At 43.3% G+C, this 19969-nt stretch overlaps 1 protein-coding gene across 5 annotated transcripts in view; it reads right to left on the bottom strand.

Annotated features, from left to right (window-relative positions):
- The window catches only part of LOC113130553 (butyrophilin subfamily 2 member A2-like), a 59239-nt gene extending 40284 nt beyond the window's left edge, over positions 1-18955 (bottom strand). For 3 of the 5 annotated variants that reach the window (XM_026307289.1, XM_026307288.1, XM_026307287.1), the window contains exons 1-4: positions 18717-18954; positions 17470-17805; positions 3008-3046; positions 932-1077 (exon numbers count right to left, since the gene is read on the bottom strand). In XM_026307289.1, the coding sequence (XP_026163074.1) occupies positions 932-1077; positions 3008-3046; positions 17470-17805; positions 18717-18786 (591 nt within the window). In that variant the 5' untranslated portion in view covers positions 18787-18954. Of the gene's footprint in view, positions 1-931; positions 1078-3007; positions 3047-13380; positions 14077-14227; positions 14330-15732; positions 16012-17469; positions 17806-18716 lie in introns of those variants that run through there. The other 2 variants (XM_026307290.1, XM_026307286.2) reach the window with 2 other exon arrangements.
- Positions 18956-19969: the final 1014 nt, after the last annotated feature.

Raw genomic sequence — 19969 nt, forward strand, 5'->3', positions numbered from 1 at the left:
TCCGCCACACCCCACTGATGTTCTGCTGCAGCTGCTCCTCCATCTTCCTCCTGTAGCTGACCTTCCCCTCTCTGATCTTCCTCCTCATCTCCTTCTGTACAGTCCTCAGCTCCTCCTTGTTCCCTGATCTGAAAGCTCTCTTCTTCTCCTTCAGTAGAGCTTTTATATCAGCGGTAATCGGTGGCTTGCTGTTTGGAAAATGCCATACCGTCCGGGAGGGTACAGTGTTTTCAAAGCAAAACTTTATATAGTCCGTGATGCAGTCTGTGATGGCGTTGACATCCTCCCCATGTGGGTTGTAGAGCTCTGTCCATACAGTGGTGTTAAAGCAGTCCCGCAGAGCCTCCTCGCTCTCAGTAGTCCACCTCTTCACCACACGTGGCACCACAGGCTGCCTGTGCACAACAGGTTTATACACAGGCTGCAGATAGACAATGCTGTGGTCAGCTCTCCCCAGGGGAGGGAGGGAGGATGAAGAATATGCCTCCTTGGTGTTGGCATAGAACAAGTCCAGTATTTTATTGTCTCTGGTGGGGCAGGTGACACACTGTGTGTACGTGGGCAGAGCAGATGTGGGAGACGCGTGGTTGAAGTCTCCAGAGATAAGGAAGAGGGCCTGTCGGTGCTGTGTCTGGAGCCTGCTGGTGATGGAGAGCAGGGTGTCACAGGCTGTGTCTGAGGTATCAGAGCGGGGCACGTACACTGCTATCACAATAACGTGCGTAAACTCCGGTGGCAGGTAGTATGGCCGCATGCTAACTGCTAGCAGTTCAATGTCTCTGCTGCACAGTTGCTCCCTCACTGTACAGTGTCCTGGTTTGCACCATCTGACATTAACAAACACAGCCAGACCTCCTCCTTTCCTCTTCCCACTGTCCCCCGTCCTGTCGGAGCGCAGGACTCCAAAGTAACAGACTCCTCTGTCTGTGACCTGTGGATCTTTAGCAGGAACCATGTTTCCACCACTGTCCTGCCACTGGAGCTGTGGTTTGGGAGAAGCTCCTTTAACTACACACTGAAGCAGAGCCCAGTCCTTTGTCTGATTAAGTATTGTGACATATGGCTCTGGAGCTGCACCTGTGAACACAATAAAAACATTAACATTATATGACTAAACCTGTAATATTTTAATATTTGTTCTCTGATCATATGTGAAATACAGGTAAAGGGTTAAACAGAAAATAAGCACATAATCTGAACAAAACTCAAATACTAAACAGCACCAACAGGTCAGTAACTGTTCACCACTGCAAACACCGTTTCTGACTCACATCATGACACAGACACACAAACAGTGAAGACGTTTGGACTCGTCTGAAATTTCTGCTCAGTTTCTTCTGCCACAAAAATCAGCTGCAAATGAAATCACATGAAATCTGTCGTCTGAGACGTCCACAATATTTTCTCTGACACTAAACCAACAGGAAAACCTGGAGGGAAATATGAAACAAGGCTCTTTAACAGTGTGTGTCCCCTCTTGTGTCATCAGGACTGAACCGTGTCAGTGAGACACACACTCAGTGGCCACTTTATTAGGTACACCTGTACAGTCTGATGCCATCCAGTCCAAGTGCTGTGACATGAAGTCGACTGTGATGAAGCCTGGAATGTTCAGCTGTTGACACTGTCACACACGTGTTCGTTCAGTGACGTGTCTCAGCACCGAGCTCAGAGTCACAGATGCTGCTGGACTGGACTGTGTCATATTCACAGGGGTTCCTAATATTCTGAGCCCTCATGTGTGGAAACAGGGAGGACAGAAAAACAGAAACACCTGCTCATGTCTCACCATCTCAGTTCATCCTACACCCTGAACATCAGACACAGATGAAGCTCTGATCAAATGTTTGACATCAAATCCACCTGGAATGAGACCAGAGGTGAATCTACATCTCCACACCTGAGTCTTCATGAGTCTGTAAAGGGACATTCCACTGATTTTACACAGGAACATCAGTTTACTGCTCATGAAGAGGACGCCTCAGTCTGCTGTCACAGTCTCATGATTTATTGCTGATAGTGGGAGTCAGGTTGTGTTATGTTGTGTGATGTTAGTTCATGATGTGTAACATGAATCTCACTCATGTCTCTAACATTCAGGACATATTGAGCCAGAGCTGGTTAAACTGTGGAGGATTCAGCTGATTCAGGTGATCATTGTTGTCTCTCTTCATAGTTGGACAACAGCTGGAGCTCCCATCCTACAACTCTACACTCTGACAGTTACATCAGTGTCTGCTCAGACCTTTGCTCCATCATCTCTCACAGCTTCAACTGGACTGTAGATTCTCTAACAGGCCAGTTTTGTCATTAGCAGCTGGAAATGTTTCTAACAACAGAGCTCTGTGGCAGAACTAGTCTGTGTGTTGGGACCATTTTAATCCAGTCATGGTTTAAACTCCTCTATGTAACCAGGGCCCTTAGAACTAGTCAAACCCAGTGTGAGTTTACGAACAGCTGGTGTCAGGAATCAGGAATCAGTCGCATCTTAAAGAAAATTATTGATGTTCTTGAACACAAACAATGATTTTTGCCTCAGTTTAGTCCTGTGAATGTAACTGCTGTTACCCACTCCACTCCAGCTACAGATGTTAGCTAACATCTGTATGAGATTCATCACTTTTGCTCTAGAAAATATTCATTTTCTTTGATCTGGAAATGACTGAAATTCAGTCAAAGAGTCTGGATCTTTCTTTAACTTATGATCATTTGCTCATTAAAGTACATTTGCTTTGAATGTGCCCAATAATCTGAACATCATTGTTCGTCTACATTAATATCATTCATGGAAAATTTAAACCTAATTCTTGTAAATTAATAAGATCTTGCTGCTTTTCAGTGACATGTACTTAGTTTTATACAAAGACTTAAGGTAACCATGGTTACATTAAATAATTTAATGTATCATTTCTATTAGTGTGTTATTTTAACAAACTTTTTCAGTCTTGTGGCGCTGCTCCGACCTACAGGTGAAAAGTAGAAATCTGTGACGTCATCACAGACTCACCTGGGATGTTTTCCTCAGTTCGGTCCTTTAAAACAGGATCTAAAAGACAAAAACAAGATGAAAATGTCAGATATCTCTGCATGTGTGACATCATGAACTGGACAGACATGTAATTCTGAGGAAAAACACTAAAACTTATTGCCCAGTAGATCAGACAGATTTTTACCATCTGAAACTGAAATAAAGAGTCTCAGACGTCACAAAGTGGCAGCAGATTCACAGATGAGACTGGTTTGTGTCAGTCCTGGATGGTTTACAGTCACAGTCACTGATCCTGTCGACATGTGACTGTCGTCTGCATCAGCATCAGACGCCTGTCTCATTAAATAAATCCAGACATGTTTTCTTTGAGCTGTCAGGTATCAACCTGCTTCATAACAGCTCAGATACAGTCACTGTTCTGACTGTATCAAATGATTCGAAGCAGTGTGTCGTGTTCAGGGCACTTGTCTCAAAGCGGTTCAGTGCTTCATAAGGCATCGATTTTCCCATCACTAGGTGTTAGACGATAAAGCTAATGTTGCCAACGATCGTGTCGTCGTTATAATGCCGAGTCACTTCCCCCTCCATCTCGCGGGAGCGCGCATGACTAAAGCAGAAACACCCAAAATAATTTCTGAGGCAAAGCGCTGTTTAAAGACCAAAAAGCCTTTGTTGGGTCTATCAGCCGGTTATTTCCTGTTTTTAATGTTTAGTGTCATCTGAGTCTTATTAAGCTAAACTCTGTTTCCAGCAGAGTTTCCCCAATTGTTTGTTTTTAAGAAAAGCTTGATAAGCAGATCCTTAACGATGCGTTAATGATGGAAACACCCAGACAGACACAGTCCAGAGCCAAAAGACGAGATCATTGTTGAGTTCAGGGTCTGGGGACTTTACTAGTGTGGAGATATTTCAGATATTTAGTCAGACAAGAAGCAGAGCAACACTGGAGAACATTGATGTATATTTGAAGTATACACACATGTCCCACTAAATACAGGTGATACCACTCACCTGCTTATGGATAGGATCAGGAATGAGGACATCAGAGGGACAGCTCATGTTAGATGTTTTGGAGAAAAAGCCAGGGAAGCCAGATTGAGATGGTTTGGACATGTTCAGAGGAGGGACAGTGAATACATTGGTAAAAGGATGCTGAGGTTAGAGCTGCCAGGAAGGAGGCCTAGAGGAAGACCAAAGAGGAGGTTCTTGGATGTAGTGAAGGAGGACATGAGGATAGTTGGTGTGGGTGAGGAGGATACAGAGGACAGGGTTAAATGGAGGCAGATGATTGGCTGTGGAGACCCCTGAAGGGAGCAGCCCAGAGGAGAAGAAGAAGAAGAAGACCACCCATCTTCTTACCACCTAAAGCGGTGCCTTCCTCTAGAGCACATAAAGACTTTACAGTCCCAGACCCAAGCAAGTGTTGGCAGAGAAAGACAACAGTAAACGACGAGAGTGACACACAGTAAATCAGTGACAGAACAGAGTGTGTGTGTTTATCCAGCATCATTCATCAGACAATGAAAGAAACAAGGACAGAGCCTTCCAAAGACACCTGTAGACAGGTGGTTACTGCTCCTGATCATTCATCACACAATGAAACATCATCCTTGTAGCTCAAAACTCCCAAACTCAGCCTGGACCTTAAAAACATTCCTGTATTTACAGTAACATCAGCCTCCCACAGGTCCCTTCACACAGTCACTTTAACACTGATCCACTGACACGGACCTCTGGACCCAACATGCTCCATGGTCTCCAACAGAAAAATCATTGACAAAGCTTCATTATCAGCATTTACTACATCATCACTATATCTATGTTCACTGTGGCTGAGACACTTCTCCAATAGATGCTCTTTACTCATTAGTGTTTTCATTTTGTTCAACAAACATTATTCAGGTCCTCAGACATGACACTTTCCAAGACATGAAACAAGATCAGAGTTAACTCTCACATGGTCTGATCCCTTTGTCACCAACTGAAGTCAAACTGGACACATCATGTGACTTTTGGGACCAACAGAACTAAAACAGACCTTTATACAACTCTGTGCAACACTCAAACAAAAGACTGACAATCAGTGGGATCCAATAACATAAACTTAACTGTTCAACAGACAAAACACATGAACTTGAATTATAAATATATGTAGTTAGCTTTTAGCTTTGAGTTAGCTTTATCCTTCTGGCTTTACAGCAGTAAGCAGACAGCAGCAGTCTCTAATCCACAGACACTCAGGATGTTTTCACACCTACAGACTTTAGTCAGTTTAAATCTCCAGTTTGTTTTCCCTCTTGGTGTGAACAGTCATCACACTCAGGTACGGACCAAAACAACAGCACCAAGATCCCACAAAGACGAGGCCTGTATCTGAATCATCTGACAAAGTCTGGTGTGGTCCTCCTGCTGAGAAAGTGGACCGAACCAAAAACTAAGAGTCCCATGATCTGAGAGCTGTGAGGATTAATGCAGGCCTCCTCCTGGATCGTCCTGATGTATCTCCGTGAAGTTGGCCCCCCACCCAACGCAAAACTTCGCAAAAATAGTCTCAATCTTTTGTGCTCCGTTTGTGCGGCTTTGGTTTTTCTTAGTACAGTTGAAGTAACAAGGTAAGATCCAAACGGATCCTAACTTAGTTAAGTTACCGATCGACCGTGTGTTTCCAACTTATACCAGACACAGCGGCTCACAGGAAGTGTGGACTGTAACACCAACTCCAAGGTAAATGTTTTTACTTGCTGCTGTATATCATTATGTTAATAATAATAGTATGTCATACAATATGTCTGCTGTATCTCTGTGCTTGTACATACATAAGCTTTGTATGTGTATTATATGCATGTATGTAGAAATGCACCTCATAACTCAATGAATTAAGCCAAAATTATTTTACTTGTGAAACTGAATTAAAGTGAACTATCAAATCCATTAACACAAATAATGGACCTTTAAAAACCTAAACACTTAAAACCACTGACAGGCCATGTCTGTCTTCAAACCAAAACTGCCACACAGAATAATACACTTAAGTGCAAACTCCATCAAGCCTGACTTCTAGAAGAGCAGAAACAACTTCTCCAAACAGGAGTAGGAAAACAAGGGTGTGTGGCATACAGCAAAATACTTGAGATTAAATCTAAACAGTGCAATCAATCCTTTGTGTATAACACTGCATGTGGGCAGATTTTGTTTTTATCTGACACTCCTGTCACTCCACTTCTCAGGTCATCATAAGTCTCCCAGACATATGGAGACCTCCTGCAGTAGGCTACATAAGGTCCAAGACTAGCCTGCGTTAAGCCTCCTTTGAAAGCGATGACTGCCCTTAAAGTAAGTCTCTCTCCCTGGAGCATCAGATTGGAGGGAAATTCACTCAATGGAAATTCTATGGAATTACGTCCCACGTCAGTGTCAATCCACAGAAGTTCTCCCAGACTGTAACTGTGAGACACTTTCCCTGCATAGAGCTCTTCTCCTGATGTAGAGTCTGTCTTGAATGCAGAGGGACACTGTGATGGACTTTGGATTGGCCTGAGGCAGGGGGACCCCGGAAGGTTAAGGCCTTCTTCCACTGCGGTCTGAAGATGAGCAATGCCAGAAGCCTGTAGTACAGCAACAGAAGTACAAACAAATGGTATTTCCCTTGTTGCTTGTGTGCTGAGACTGCAGTACTGTGAAGAGCACTAAACACATGAATGTTGTTGCATGATGGTGAAGATGTGGCACTGTGTATCGATTTGGAGAGCACCAGCCTTCAGTTGGACAGGGTTGAATATTTCACTCAGCAGTTCTGCCCTCTGTATGTAGGCCTGTGCATTCAGACCCTTTGTGCTGATGGTTTTCACTAGCTGGAGGAGATTGTTGGAGTCTTCACTACAAACAAAATTTGCAAAGGTGACACTATCACAGAAAGCACAACATAAGCACTGACAAAAAGCATCAAATGCACATGTGTTTAACACAGACATTCTTGATTTCCTGAGTTTAACAGGCTGTTGATTATTTCCATTTTTCAACAGTTCCACTTTCAGTCTTTTCCCCTCACAGATGGATCTGCATGGAGCCAGTCAGGGCAAGGAGAGAGATAGGAATTCCTCTTTCTCTTTTTGGGTGGAAGAGCTAGGCCTCTTCAGTTTCCAACAGAGTCTTCCTCTGTTGGATGGATGTTTGTGACAATGTCTGACTTCCCAGAACAGGAAGCATTGATTTCTGGTTTTACATCTACACTGCAAGTTATGTTTGATAGTTGATTGGCTTCTTTGACAATCGCTGTTGCAACAGCTGCATCTTCCTCACCCTTCTCTTTACTTTTTTGTTTTGCATAACAAATGTGCATGTTGCCTTCAATGAAGGACAAATGTCGAGCAATGAATCGATCCACCCGAATCGGCAAGTTTTCATGCTTGAAAAGACGACGTTTAATGTTTTTGAACTCTGCTTCAACATTGACTGAACTGAGCCAGTTGCATCAAAACTCACAGTGGGGTTAGTAGAAGTCTTTGATAATGACTTGTACATATACATTTGTGTTTGACTCCAATAGTGACAGAAAAACTTGTCCAGTCCAGTGTCTTTAATGCTACCACTGTGAGGTGCGCCGTACTTTAACCTCTGCAGTGACGAAATAGGATCCTTGTCACCTAGTTCTAAGGCATTTCTCTCTTGCTTTGCTTTGCACAGGGCGGCCAAATTAGGTAGATGGCTTGGCTCAGGATCTCCAAAATCTATCAGCTTTGTTGCCTCCGATGCCCTCCACACATGGGGTTCCTTTCTACCCTCACACAGTTCTTTGGATATCTGCTCACGCAGGTTACCAGACATTGGACGCTTGGAACAGCCAGTGTGCAGGGAGTCATCTGTGTTTTCCATGAAACACTTTAGCACCGTTGGGCTGTTCATTTCAGGCTCTGTCACATTTTATGTGAATGTGGCCATGACACTCCTTACACTTGCCTCTGATTTCTATGTATCTCTCTGTGGCTGATGGATAGACCTTGGCTCTTTTAAAGGTAAATGTGCAGCAGCTTTTCACTTCTTGCCAAATGTGATGATTTATCACATGCGTCCAGATGCCAGGCTTCAAAATTGTGTATTCCCTTTTTTGTGTTTTAGAGATCTTGTTTTTGTATTGAACTGTTTCAGGCATAAATTCAGTCCATTTCTGAAATGGAACCTCAAGATCAAAAGTCCAGCAATCTTTTGGTCTGGGGGAAAGGGACCCTGGCTCAAAATCAGTGTCATCACTACTGCCACTTGTTTCATCACTTTTATCACTTTCAAGAGTAAACCCTAAAGCAGTCCAGATGTTGTGTCTGTTTAATTTAACAAAAGTGTATAGAGCCTTTGCAGTGATCTTGTTCTCTAGTTGCTCACTAAGCTCTGTCCAGATGTTTGATCAGGAGTAGCTATGTTGCCATTTTTGACTGTGGCCTCTTTTGATGAACACAGGACTGTGAACATAGAATCCCTGTTGACTGCTGGTTTCTTGGGCATCTGGCATAAGCAAAACATAATTACTCACTTAAATAATCCTGACTCCAAAAATGTCATGTATATTATAAACCTGTATTACTGTATTGTCCCAAATATAAGGAGAATATGGTAATAATATGTTATATCTTATATTACTAACAATAGAGTAATGTTGATCCCTAAATGTGCAACATATTCTCAAACTAACATGGGTCATATGTACAACTGTAATTAGCATTTAATTGCTAGTGATATAAGTGATATAAGTGATATAAGTATTAGCAATGTGTTTTTTGTTCAGTAAACATTGGAAATCTTAGCTCACTTGAATTCTATACCGTTGTTCTTGAAGTTACACTTACAAAAATTAAATTTTAGTATCGTAAGAGTAGTAACCAAGTATCATAACTTTTATTATTTTGCATATTCATTACCATTTGTACAACAGTTATACTACAAATACCATGGTTAAACTATGGTTAGCAAGAACCATGGCTAACTTATGGTCACCATGGTCTAAACTGACACTGTTAAAACATTGTACTTACATTGGCCAGAAATTTGAGTTTGTAACTTTACCAACTTTTCACACTCTCCCTGACTATGATTCAAATACCTAGAATAATAAAAATGTCGCTGTCAGTCTCCATCTCTCAAAGCCTCAGGTTTGATCACTGACTCAGACCTTTTAAAGCTTTGACATGTTGAAAAGCTCCTTCAAAAGTCACGTGAACCAGCTCGAGACGTAAAGAGGCCTGGCTCGTACGTAATACGTAACGGACCAGGCCTCGTAATACGTAATACGTACGTAATGTAATACGCTCGTCACGTGATTTAGGGCTCGTTGAAGCGGCCCTTGTCTGAGCAGGAGCCGCCGCCCTGCGCAGCTCTGCAAAGCCCCAGGAGGACGCTGTGATGAAACGAGTCCACCTGAGCTGTGGAGGCCGCTGCTGCCGGACTACTGGTCTGGTCAGTGGGATCCAGGTGACATCCCACCGTGTGGATGATCTGGACTTTCACCCGGAGCTAAATGCTCCACTAAACTGCGCAGCAGCCAAAGCAGCGCTGCGGCCCCACAGCCCTGCACGTCTCATTTCAATAAAAGCCCCTTCCAAAGAATAAAGACGCTTCAGGACCAGTCTCAGTCTGACTCAGGACTTTTCTCACCGTTTCCAGCAGCAAACGTTGTTCCAGACCAGGTCAGGAGGCAGAGACACACGACAGCAAGAAGCTCCATAGTTGTCCAAGTCCTGTCAGCGTCAACAGCTCAGCATCACTTCAGCGTCTCCATGTAACGAAGCTGCAGCCGCTGCTGACAGCTGGACGGACTCAGCCCACACTTTCACTTTCTAGGCTTCCGCTAACAGCAGCAACACTTCCTGTACAACTCCTTCACAATAAAATCTGCACATATGTCCACTCGGACTCATGGATTCTGCAGATTTTACTGGACACCTGCTGGTTTTCATCCTCAGCTCCATCACTCAGGCTGAAGGACCTGAAAAATGAAAATCAAGAGACTTTGCAGCTTCTTCCATGTTTGCATGTGTCTTCTCTGACTTTCAGCCTTTGAAGCGTGAAATGATCATGTATAAAAACATACTGTGCATCAACTAAAAAAAACATTTAACTTATTTAAATTTCACACTTTTATTTTGAAGGGGAGGCTTCCTGTAGTTATCTCTCAACCTCAAGCAATTAAACAAATTCCAGGCCTGATTTCCCAGAACCAGGACTTACAGGAAGAGCTCAGTTCTGCCGCCCACATCCAGACTCCATCAGGTCTACACTGAGGCTCCTGCTGCTCGTCCCTGATTCCTCACAGTCACAACAACATCAATGTGCTGATGAATAATCAAAGGTTAAAATGCTGCAGAGACAGTGGGAAATATATTAGTCTGTATGAGTCAGTAACAACAAAGCTGTGAAGTCCATGGAGGAAGCAGACAGATCCAGGTTTCCTGCAGCTGCTGCTTCTTCTTTCAGAGTAAAATCAGTTTCTCTGACCAAAGTGTGAACAGACAGAAACATCCAGAACAGTCACAACAGACACTTGGACATTTTTCAGCTTTTATTCAAAGTGTTGGACAGAAACGATGAAGCTCTGACTGAAACCACATCATCAGTTACCAACACAAACACAAATGGACTTTCAGAGACGCACAGTTCAAATATCACAGTCAGCAACAGTTTCAGTTCCCCCTGGATCTGTACCCGACACACTCTGGTTTAGCAGCTTCACCAATAAACAGAAGCTCTGCATGCTGCCCACAAATAATGTCAATAACACACATACAGTGGGTACGGAAAGTATTCAGACCCCTTTAAATTTTTCACTCTTTGTGTCATTGCAGCCATTTGCCAAAATCAAAAAAGTTCATTTTATTTCTCATTAATGTACACTCAGCACCCCATCTTGACAGAAAAAAACAGAAATGTAGAAATTTTTGCAAATTTATTAAAAAAGAAAAACTGAAATATCACATGGTCATAAGTATTCAGACCCTGTGCTCAGTATTGAGTAGAAGCACCTTTTGAGCTAGTACAGCCATGAGTCTTCTTGGGAATGATGCAACAAGTTTTTCACACCTGGATTTGGGGATCCTCTGCCATTCTTCCTTGCAGATCCTCTCCAGTTCTGTCAGGCTGGATGGTGAACGTTGGTGGACAGCCATTTTCAGGTCTCTCCAGAGATGCTCAATTGGGTTTAGGTCAGGGCTCTGGCTGGGCCAGTCAAGAACGGTCACAGAGTTGTTCCGAAGCCACTCCTTTGTTATTTTAGCTGTGTGCTTAGGGTCATTGTCCTGTTGAAAGGTGAACCTTCGGCCCAGTCTGAGGTCCTGAGCACTCTGGAAGAGGTTTTCTTCCAGGATATCTCTGTACTTGGCCGCATTCATCTTTCCTTCAATTGCAACCAGTCGTCCTGTCCCTGCAGCTGAAAAACACCCCCACAACATGATGCTCCCACCACCATGTTTCACTGTAGGGATTGTATTGGGCAGGTGATGAGCAGTGCCTGGTTTTCTCCACACATACCGCTTAGAATTAACGCCAAAAAGTTCAATCTTGGTCTCATCAGACCAGAGAATCTTATTTCTCATAGTCTGGGAGTTCTTCATGTGTTTTTTGGCAATCTCTATGCAGGCTTTCATGTGTCTTGCACTGAGGAGAGGCTTCCGTCGGGCCACTCTGCCATAAAGCCCCGAAGGGTGGAGGGCTGCAGTGATAGTTGACTCTGTGGAACTTTCTCCCTTCTCCCTATTGCATCTCTGGAGCTCAGCCACAGTGATCTTTGGGTTCTTCTTTACCTCTCTCACCAAGGCTCTTCTCCCACGATTGCTCAGTTTGGCTGGATGACCAGGTCTAGGAAGAGTTCTGGTCGTCCCAAACTTTTTCCATTTGAGGATTATGGAGGCCACTGTGGTCTTAGGAACCTTGAGTGCTGCAGAAATTCTTTTGTAACCTTGGTCAGATCTGTGCCTTGCCACAATTCTGTCTCTGAGCTCCTTGGGCAGTTCCTTCGACCTCATGATTCTCATTTGCTCTGACATGCACTGTGAGCTGTAAGGTCTTATATAGACAGGTGTGTGCCTTTCCTAATCAAGTCCAATCAGTTTAATTAAACACAGCTGGACTCCAATGAAGGAGCAGAACCATCTCAAGGAGGATCAGAAGAAATGGACAGCATGTGAGTTAAATATGAGTGTCACTGCAAAGGGTCTGAATACTTATGACCATGTGATATTTCAGTTTTTCTTTTTAAATAAATTTGCAAAAATTTCTACATTTCTGTTTTTTTCTGTCAAGATGGGGTGCTGAGTGTACATTAATGAGAAATAAAATGAACTTTTTTGATTTTGGCAAATGGCTGCAATGACACAAATAGTGAAAAATTTAAAGGGGTCTGAATACTTTCCGTACCCACTGTATGGACATAAAAAATAAGGCCCAATATTTTGGACTTTAGCTGCAAAACCTTCACATTCATTTCCAGCAGAACAGCAGGTTTGAGTTCAGTGACGTCTGATGTGTTTGTCAATGTCCACGTCTGGTTCAGAGAACAGCTACAAGCAGTGAGGTCAGATCTGATCAATGGAAGATTCTCTATCACATTTTCATTCACAGTCCTTCACACACACACTGATGGCAGTGAGCTGCAGGTCTGAGCTTCAGGAGGAATTTGGCTTCAGAGTTTGGCTCAAAGAAACTTCAACATGTGACAGGAAGAGTCCGGGATCGAACCCTCGACTGTGATGAACAGACGACCTGCTCAGGTACATGAGTAACTTGTTTCCTTTAAATGACGTTCACAGGTAATAATATAATATTAATAATCATTTTATTTCATATTCTTACAGCCACAGATCCTGAAGCAGGTTTAGCTGATTTCTTTCTATTTGTTCAGGCCTCAGACAGAAGTCAGCTCATCATAAATGTCACTAATTAGATTTTAAATAACTAAAGAAGCGAAAACAAACCCTCTGTTCTTCAGGAGCCTGAAAATCAAAACTGTGAATTATATTTTAAATGTTCTTGTCATGTTTGAACTTTCCCTCCATCAGGACTCTCCTGGTTGATTCTAGTCTCCTGATTAAACAGTGTGAACAGACTGTTCTGGTCTGAGCCCTGAATCCTTTGGACTGAACATTTAAAACCCACAAAAACATAAAACCCTGCATGAACCATCAGCCTGGTCTTATTTACTTATTTGTTTATTCACTGTTTCCACCTTTTCACTGTATCAACATGAAGCTACTAAATATTGATCCAGTCACTACAGTTTGTCCTTTGATAACTGAACAGAAGTGACTCTACATTGATGACACTATAAAACTGTCAAAGTCAGACAGAAACACAGGACAGTAAAACTAATATTTAGTAAACAAAATACCAAAAGATAATAATAATAATAATAATAATAATAATAATACCTTTATTTATAAGGCGCCAGGCAAGACCTGACACAAAGCGCCGTACACCAAAGCAAAGAATTTCTATACATATATATACACACATATACACACACAGACATACATACATCAAGAAGAAATAATTGTACATCAAGAAGCTGGAGGTCAGCTGATCTAAGGGAGCGGCTAGGAGTGTAAGGGTGAAGGAGTTCAGTAAGATATGGAGGGGCAAGACCATTTAAAGATTTAAAAACAAATAATAAAACTTTAAAATGAAGCCTAAAAGACACTGGCAGCCAGTGGAGTGCAGCCAGGATCGGTGTGATGTGCTTGTATTTTTGCGTTCCAGTTAAAAGACGAGCCGCCGCATTTTGGACCAGCTGGAGACGCGAAAGGGATGCCTGACTAACCCCAAGATACAGAGCATTACAGTGATCAAGGCGTGATGTAACAAAGGCATGGATTACTAGCTCAAAGTGCTGATGTTTGGTCTCTTAAAGCTAGTTCCAACTTTCACATTAAAACTTTTCAACTTCCTGACCAGCCCAAAACAAAACAGACAAACAACAACTCACATTCTTCAGTGGCTTCATTTAACACTGGATATAAAGTCATTTAGGCGTCCTGGTTAGTTAGTTTAGTATTGTAGACTTTAAATGGTTCTTCCTCTAATAGTTCGACCTGGAGAACCTGCAGACTGACCTGCAGGAAATAAAAACAAAATTATGTTCCAGAAAATCTTCACTAATTTAATCAAAGCATCTCTGTAAATACCAACAAACTTATCTGAGAAGATAAAACAACTGAAGACTCAAACATCAGAATTTCATGTGTTTTTGTTATTCAAACTTACCTTTGTGTGAATTTAGTTTGTTCTTTACAAGCACAAGGACAAAAACAACAAGAAGCACAGCCAAAACACCAGCAACAATCCATCCAGTCGGAGACTCTGGAACTGAAGAGACAAAGTCAGAGTCAGACTGTGAGGTCACATCATGTCCAGCAGGTTAAACATCAGTTTTCATACAGACGACAACTAAATGTGTGTGAGCTGCTAAAATGGAAAGTGCTGAGCAGATAAAAGCAGCAGTGGGATGAATGTGAGCAGGCACAGTGATGTTAGGACCAGTTTCCTCCTGCTGGGCTCCACAGCTCACAGCCTGGTTCTGGTTCTGGTCCCAGCAGTGACTGTGAAGAATGTACTTTCCATACCTTATATACTTCTAACTTGAAGTACTTTATATACCGCTGGGTAGCTGACGTTAACTACCTTATATACTTCTAATTTGAACCACAGCTTCATACATGTTGAAATGGAAATGAATCAGAGTCCACTGGTGTTTGTGTCTCATCGTGCTGCGTTCACGGACCTGATGGATGGTTGGGAAGCAGAGATCCAGCTGTGTCTCAACACATGTAACATGAACAGGGAGGACACACACAGTCTCTGTCCTTCCTTCATGTGTCTGTACATTTGTCCTCATGTCAAACATCATCTGTCAGACGTTTCCACAGGATGAACCTGCAGTAAAGCTGAGCTGTGTTTAATGTGGGAGCTGGATGTTGTTGCTTTATCAGGGTCACAGCTGTCTTCAGACCACACAGCTGGAGGCTCAGTGAAGTGGCTGTGTTCTCACACACTGAGCTGTTTCCTGTTGGACTGAAGATGAAAACAGAGCATCAGTCTCCTCCAGCCTCCAGGATCCTTCCCAACACTCTGTGGGGAACAGCAGCTCCTGAAGCCAGAGATCCAACAGTGTCCTGATGTTGTTGGTTCTGGGATTCATGCTGTGACACTGCACTGACCCACTGGCTTCATGAAGCTCTGTCTCTGTCTCATCTGTCTAATTACAGCTGATACAAACTGACTCAGTCTCAGGACGTTTTGGAGACACTTTCATTCTTTGTTTCTTTCCACCTGTGGAACAAAAATGTGTCTGATTCGAAGGATTTCAGCCTCTAAATCGGCCTCGTGGGCTGTTTTCATGTCTGTCCTCAGGATCAGGCTGCACCAGCTCTTCCTCCATCTGTCACTGGGTTTGTGTGTGTGAACTTTACTAAATTCTTCTCTCTGTGTGTGACTGATCAGACTGATGTCAGGACTGACTCCAAACTCCACTTCTTCCTGTTGTTTCCCTCCACAGCCTCATTCTTCCTCTTCTCTCTGTAGATTCATCAAGTGGAGTCTCAGAGCCTCAGTACGACTCAGACTCAGCCTGAAACATTTTCAACCTGCACATGTTTTCATCCACTTTGTTCTGGGGTTAGGATGAACATGTGTGGACATTTGGAGAAACTAATAACAAATGATTAACAGAAACAAACTAAAGATAAAAGTAAAAATAGAAAAAAACTCACCACTGATATAAACATATGTCTCAGTATAAACCTGATGGTGGATCTCCTCCTGTGTGGCTACACAGCGATAGTGGTCGGTCTTGGTCACAGTAGTTTGGAGGATAATGTCGTAGCTGCCTCCTCTGTCTGTGACCTGTGGATCTTTAGCAGGAACCATGTTTCCACCACTGTCCTGCCACTGGAGCTGTGGTTTGGGAGAAGCTCCTTTAACTACACACTGAAGCAGCACGCCATCTTGTGTTTGTTCAAGTATTGTGACATACGGCTTTCGAGTTGCTCCTGTGAACATAAACAGCAGCTGATAAAGACCAATGTCAGATTCCACATTATTCTTGTTGTTCATCTTCTCTGCCTGTAAATGTGAGTCACAGTGAGTTTAAGAGAAAAACACAGAGGAACAGACAGAAACAGAAAAGCTCCATAGAAACGTCGGCTGCACGTCCCAGCTGTTTGACAGGACACATATGTCAAATACTCCTGACTTGGACCAACAGGTCAGTAACTGTTCACCACTGCAAACACTGTTTCTGACTCACATCATGACACAGACACACAAACAGTGAAGACGTTTGGACTCGTCTGAAATTTCTGCTCAGTTTCTTCTGCCACAAAAATCAGCTGCAAATGAAATCACATGAAATCTGTCGTCTGAGACATCCACAATATTTTCTCTGACACTAAACCAACAGGAAAATCTGGTGGGAAATATGAAACATGGCTCTTTAACAGTGTGTGTCCCCTCTTGTGTCATCAGGACTGAACTGTGTCAGTGAGACACACACTCAGTGGCCACTTTATTAGGTACACCTGTACAGTCTGATGCCATCCAGTCCAAGTGCTGTGACATGAAGTCGACTGTGATGAAGCCTGGAATGTTCAGCTGTTGACACTGTCACACACGTGTTCGTTCAGTGACGTGTCTCAGCACCGAGCTCAGAGTCACAGATGCTGCTGGACTGGACTGTGTCATATTCACAGGGGTTCCTAATATTCTGAGCCCTCGTGTGTGGAAACAGGGAGGACAGAAAAACAGAAACACCTGCTCATGTCTCACCATCTCAGTTCATCCTACACCCTGAACATCAGACACAGATGAAGCTCTGATCAAATGTTTGACATCAAATCCACCTGGAATGAGACCAGAGGTGAATCTACATCTCCACACCTGAGTCTTCATGAGTCTGTAAAGGGACATTCCACTGATTTTACACAGGAACATCAGTTTACTGCTCATGAAGAGGACGCCTCAGTCTGCTGTCACAGTCTCATGATTTATTGCTGATAGTGGGAGTCAGGTTGTGTTATGTTGTGTGATGTTAGTTCATGATGTGTAACATGAATCTCACTCATGTCTCTAACATTCAGGACATATTGAGCCAGAGCTGGTTAAACTGTGGAGGATTCAGCTGATTCAGGTGATCATTGTTGTCTCTCTTCATAGTTGGACAACAGCTGGAGCTCCCATCCTACAACTCTACACTCTGACAGTTACATCAGTGTCTGCTCAGACCTTTGCTCCATCATCTCTCACAGCTTCAACTGGACTGTAGATTCTCTAACAGGCCAGTTTTGTCATTAGCAGCTGGAAATGTTTCAGTAACTACAGGCTGAAGTTAATCTGCAGCCTCGTCCAGATGTTTTTCTGACTGACCACACTTTAACTCATCTGAAACATCTGGACCAGTCACATCTGTCAATGAGCAGGAGACTTTATCACTGTTTCATAGAAACACTCACCAACAACCAGCTCAATGAGGCCTCGTCTTCTTGGCTGAAGACGTGGAAAATCACAGGTGTAGTTTCCACTGTCAGTCACCTTTGTATTTCTGATAACTATGGAGGCGTCACCGAACGGCAGCTGATCAGGAAAATGAAAGACACGTTGTTTGAACTGCTCATCTTGACCTGGATGATCTTTCCCATATGTAACACCAGCATCATACAGGAACACCTCCTTCTGACCATCTCTCTTCCAGTCAAAGAGTTTTTGGACAATGTTCTCCCTGGTGCTGAGGGAACAGGGTAAGATGGCGTCATCTCCTTCTTTCACCACCATCTTGATGACGTCTGGTCCTGAAGACAAAAACATGCATTAATCTGTGTGTTGATGTGCAGAGAAACCAGGTGAGAAACACTAATAACACACTGACATTCAAACTTCCCAGACATGAAGGTTCTTCTTATTTCTAAGATAATCTCAGTCTGTGCAGCCAGAAAACTAAAACCACACAAACAGGCACAAACAGGAAAAGCTGCTTGGCTGAAAAACTGCAGAGTCTGTGGGCGAGAAAGAGGAAACGGAACAAACATCTTTTTTACAGCGGATTCACAAAATCATCTGATCGATTGTTTAAACTTTAGATCATGTTTAAAAAGTGCAATTGTACTAAATCTGCTCTATTTCTGTCTGTCTGGTGTGACAGTGTTTGATAATAAACTAAATGAACCTAAACCTAAAGTCAAACTCTCCCTGACTATGATTCAAATACCTAGAATAATAAAAATGTCGCTGTCAGTCTCCATCTCTCAAAGTCTCAGGTTTGGTCACTGACTCAGACCTTTTAAAGCTTTGACATGTTGAAAAGCTCCTTCAAAAGTCACGTGAACCAGCTCGAGACGTAACGAGGCCTGGCTCGCAGCGGTCACGTGATTTAGGGCTCGTTGAAGCGGCCCTTGTCTGTGCAGGAGCCGCCGCCCTGCGCAGCTCTGCAAAGCCCCAGGAGGACGCTGTGATCAAACGAGTCCACCTGAGCTGTGGAGGCCGCTGCTGCCGGACTACTGGTCTGGTCAGTGGGATCCAGGTGACATCCCACCGTGTGGATGATCTGGACTTTCACACGGAGCTAAATGCGCCACTAAACTGCGCAGCAGCCAAAGCAGCGCTGCGGCCCCACAGCCCTGCACGTCTCATTTCAATAAAAGCCCCTTCCAAAGAATAAAGACGCTTCAGGACCAGTCTCAGTCTGACTCAGGACTTTTCTCACCGTTTCCAGCAGCAAACGTTGTTCCAGACCAGGTCAGGAGGCAGAGACACACGACAGGAAGAAGCTCCATAGTTGTCCAAGTCCTGTCAGCATCAACTGCTCAGCATCACTTTCACTTTAAAAATTATTACTAATCGGTATTTAGCGATAAACACAGAGTTAGTCATTAGCTGCTAAAGCTAATGTTGGTACCGACGGTGTCACAAATAAAACAGACGCTGTCAGCTCTGACATTAACACGATACAAACACTAATTTATTTAGAGTCTAACGAAACGACAGGAAGAAGCGCCATAGTTGTCCAAGTCCTGTCAGCATCACTTCCTGTACAGCTCCTTCACAATAAAACCTGCACATATGTCCACTCGGACTCTGCACAGAAACTGGTCAGACTGTAGGTGCTAGTCCTCCCCAGCAGGATCTGGTCTCCACACTAACATTTCACCTGCAGCTGTGTCTGATACAAACTACTGGGCCTCAGACAGACACATGTTTACTGCACAGCTTCACCTGTTCATGCACAGATGTCTATAGTCCTCCTGACCTGGACTTTATCCACACAAACCAAACCTGGTCCCTGCTGTTTCTGCAGAATCCAAACTAAACAGAAACGAGCTGCTCATTTAGAAGCATCTTATTTTACCCACAGACTCCAAAGATACATTATTTTTTAATCATGTCACCAAAAATATTCTACTGCCACAGAAACTCACTGTCAACAGACTCCAGACCAGTCTGTTCCTCCTGACCCTCACCTGAGTCTAACCACAACCACCACACGGGGGCGCCACATCATCATCAATGGAGAGAAACTGGTCCTGATGGGGGACCTGATTTGGACACAAACCCTGTTATTTTCTGATAAGACCTGCAGCTTTGTTGACTGTTGGTTTGTAAAAACTAAAAATCTGCTCAGCCTGCCCCACTGGCACCGTCCTGGATCTGCTGAAATATAAGACACGACTTAGAAATAAAAACTGGTTCTACCTTAACTGTAGACACATAATGGCCTGTAGATCCAAAGGCAGCTTCCAGTTCAGCCAACACCATGAGACTTTCATTCAGGTATTTCACTCAGGAGGACTGTGGACATTTCAGCAGCATTCCTCCTTTTGTCTGTTGAGCAGCCAAAAACCTAAACTCTCTTCATTGTGTATGTTTGTTGTTGTTGCTGCCTGATTGAAAACAGTTTACGATGAGTTGGATCCAAACAAAAGTCCCTTTTACTATTTTAAATTTCATCAGATTAGACAG

The sequence above is a fragment of the Mastacembelus armatus genome, chromosome 5 (assembly GCF_900324485.2).
Source record: "Mastacembelus armatus chromosome 5, fMasArm1.2, whole genome shotgun sequence".
NCBI classification, from domain to species: Eukaryota; Metazoa; Chordata; class Actinopteri; order Synbranchiformes; family Mastacembelidae; genus Mastacembelus; species Mastacembelus armatus.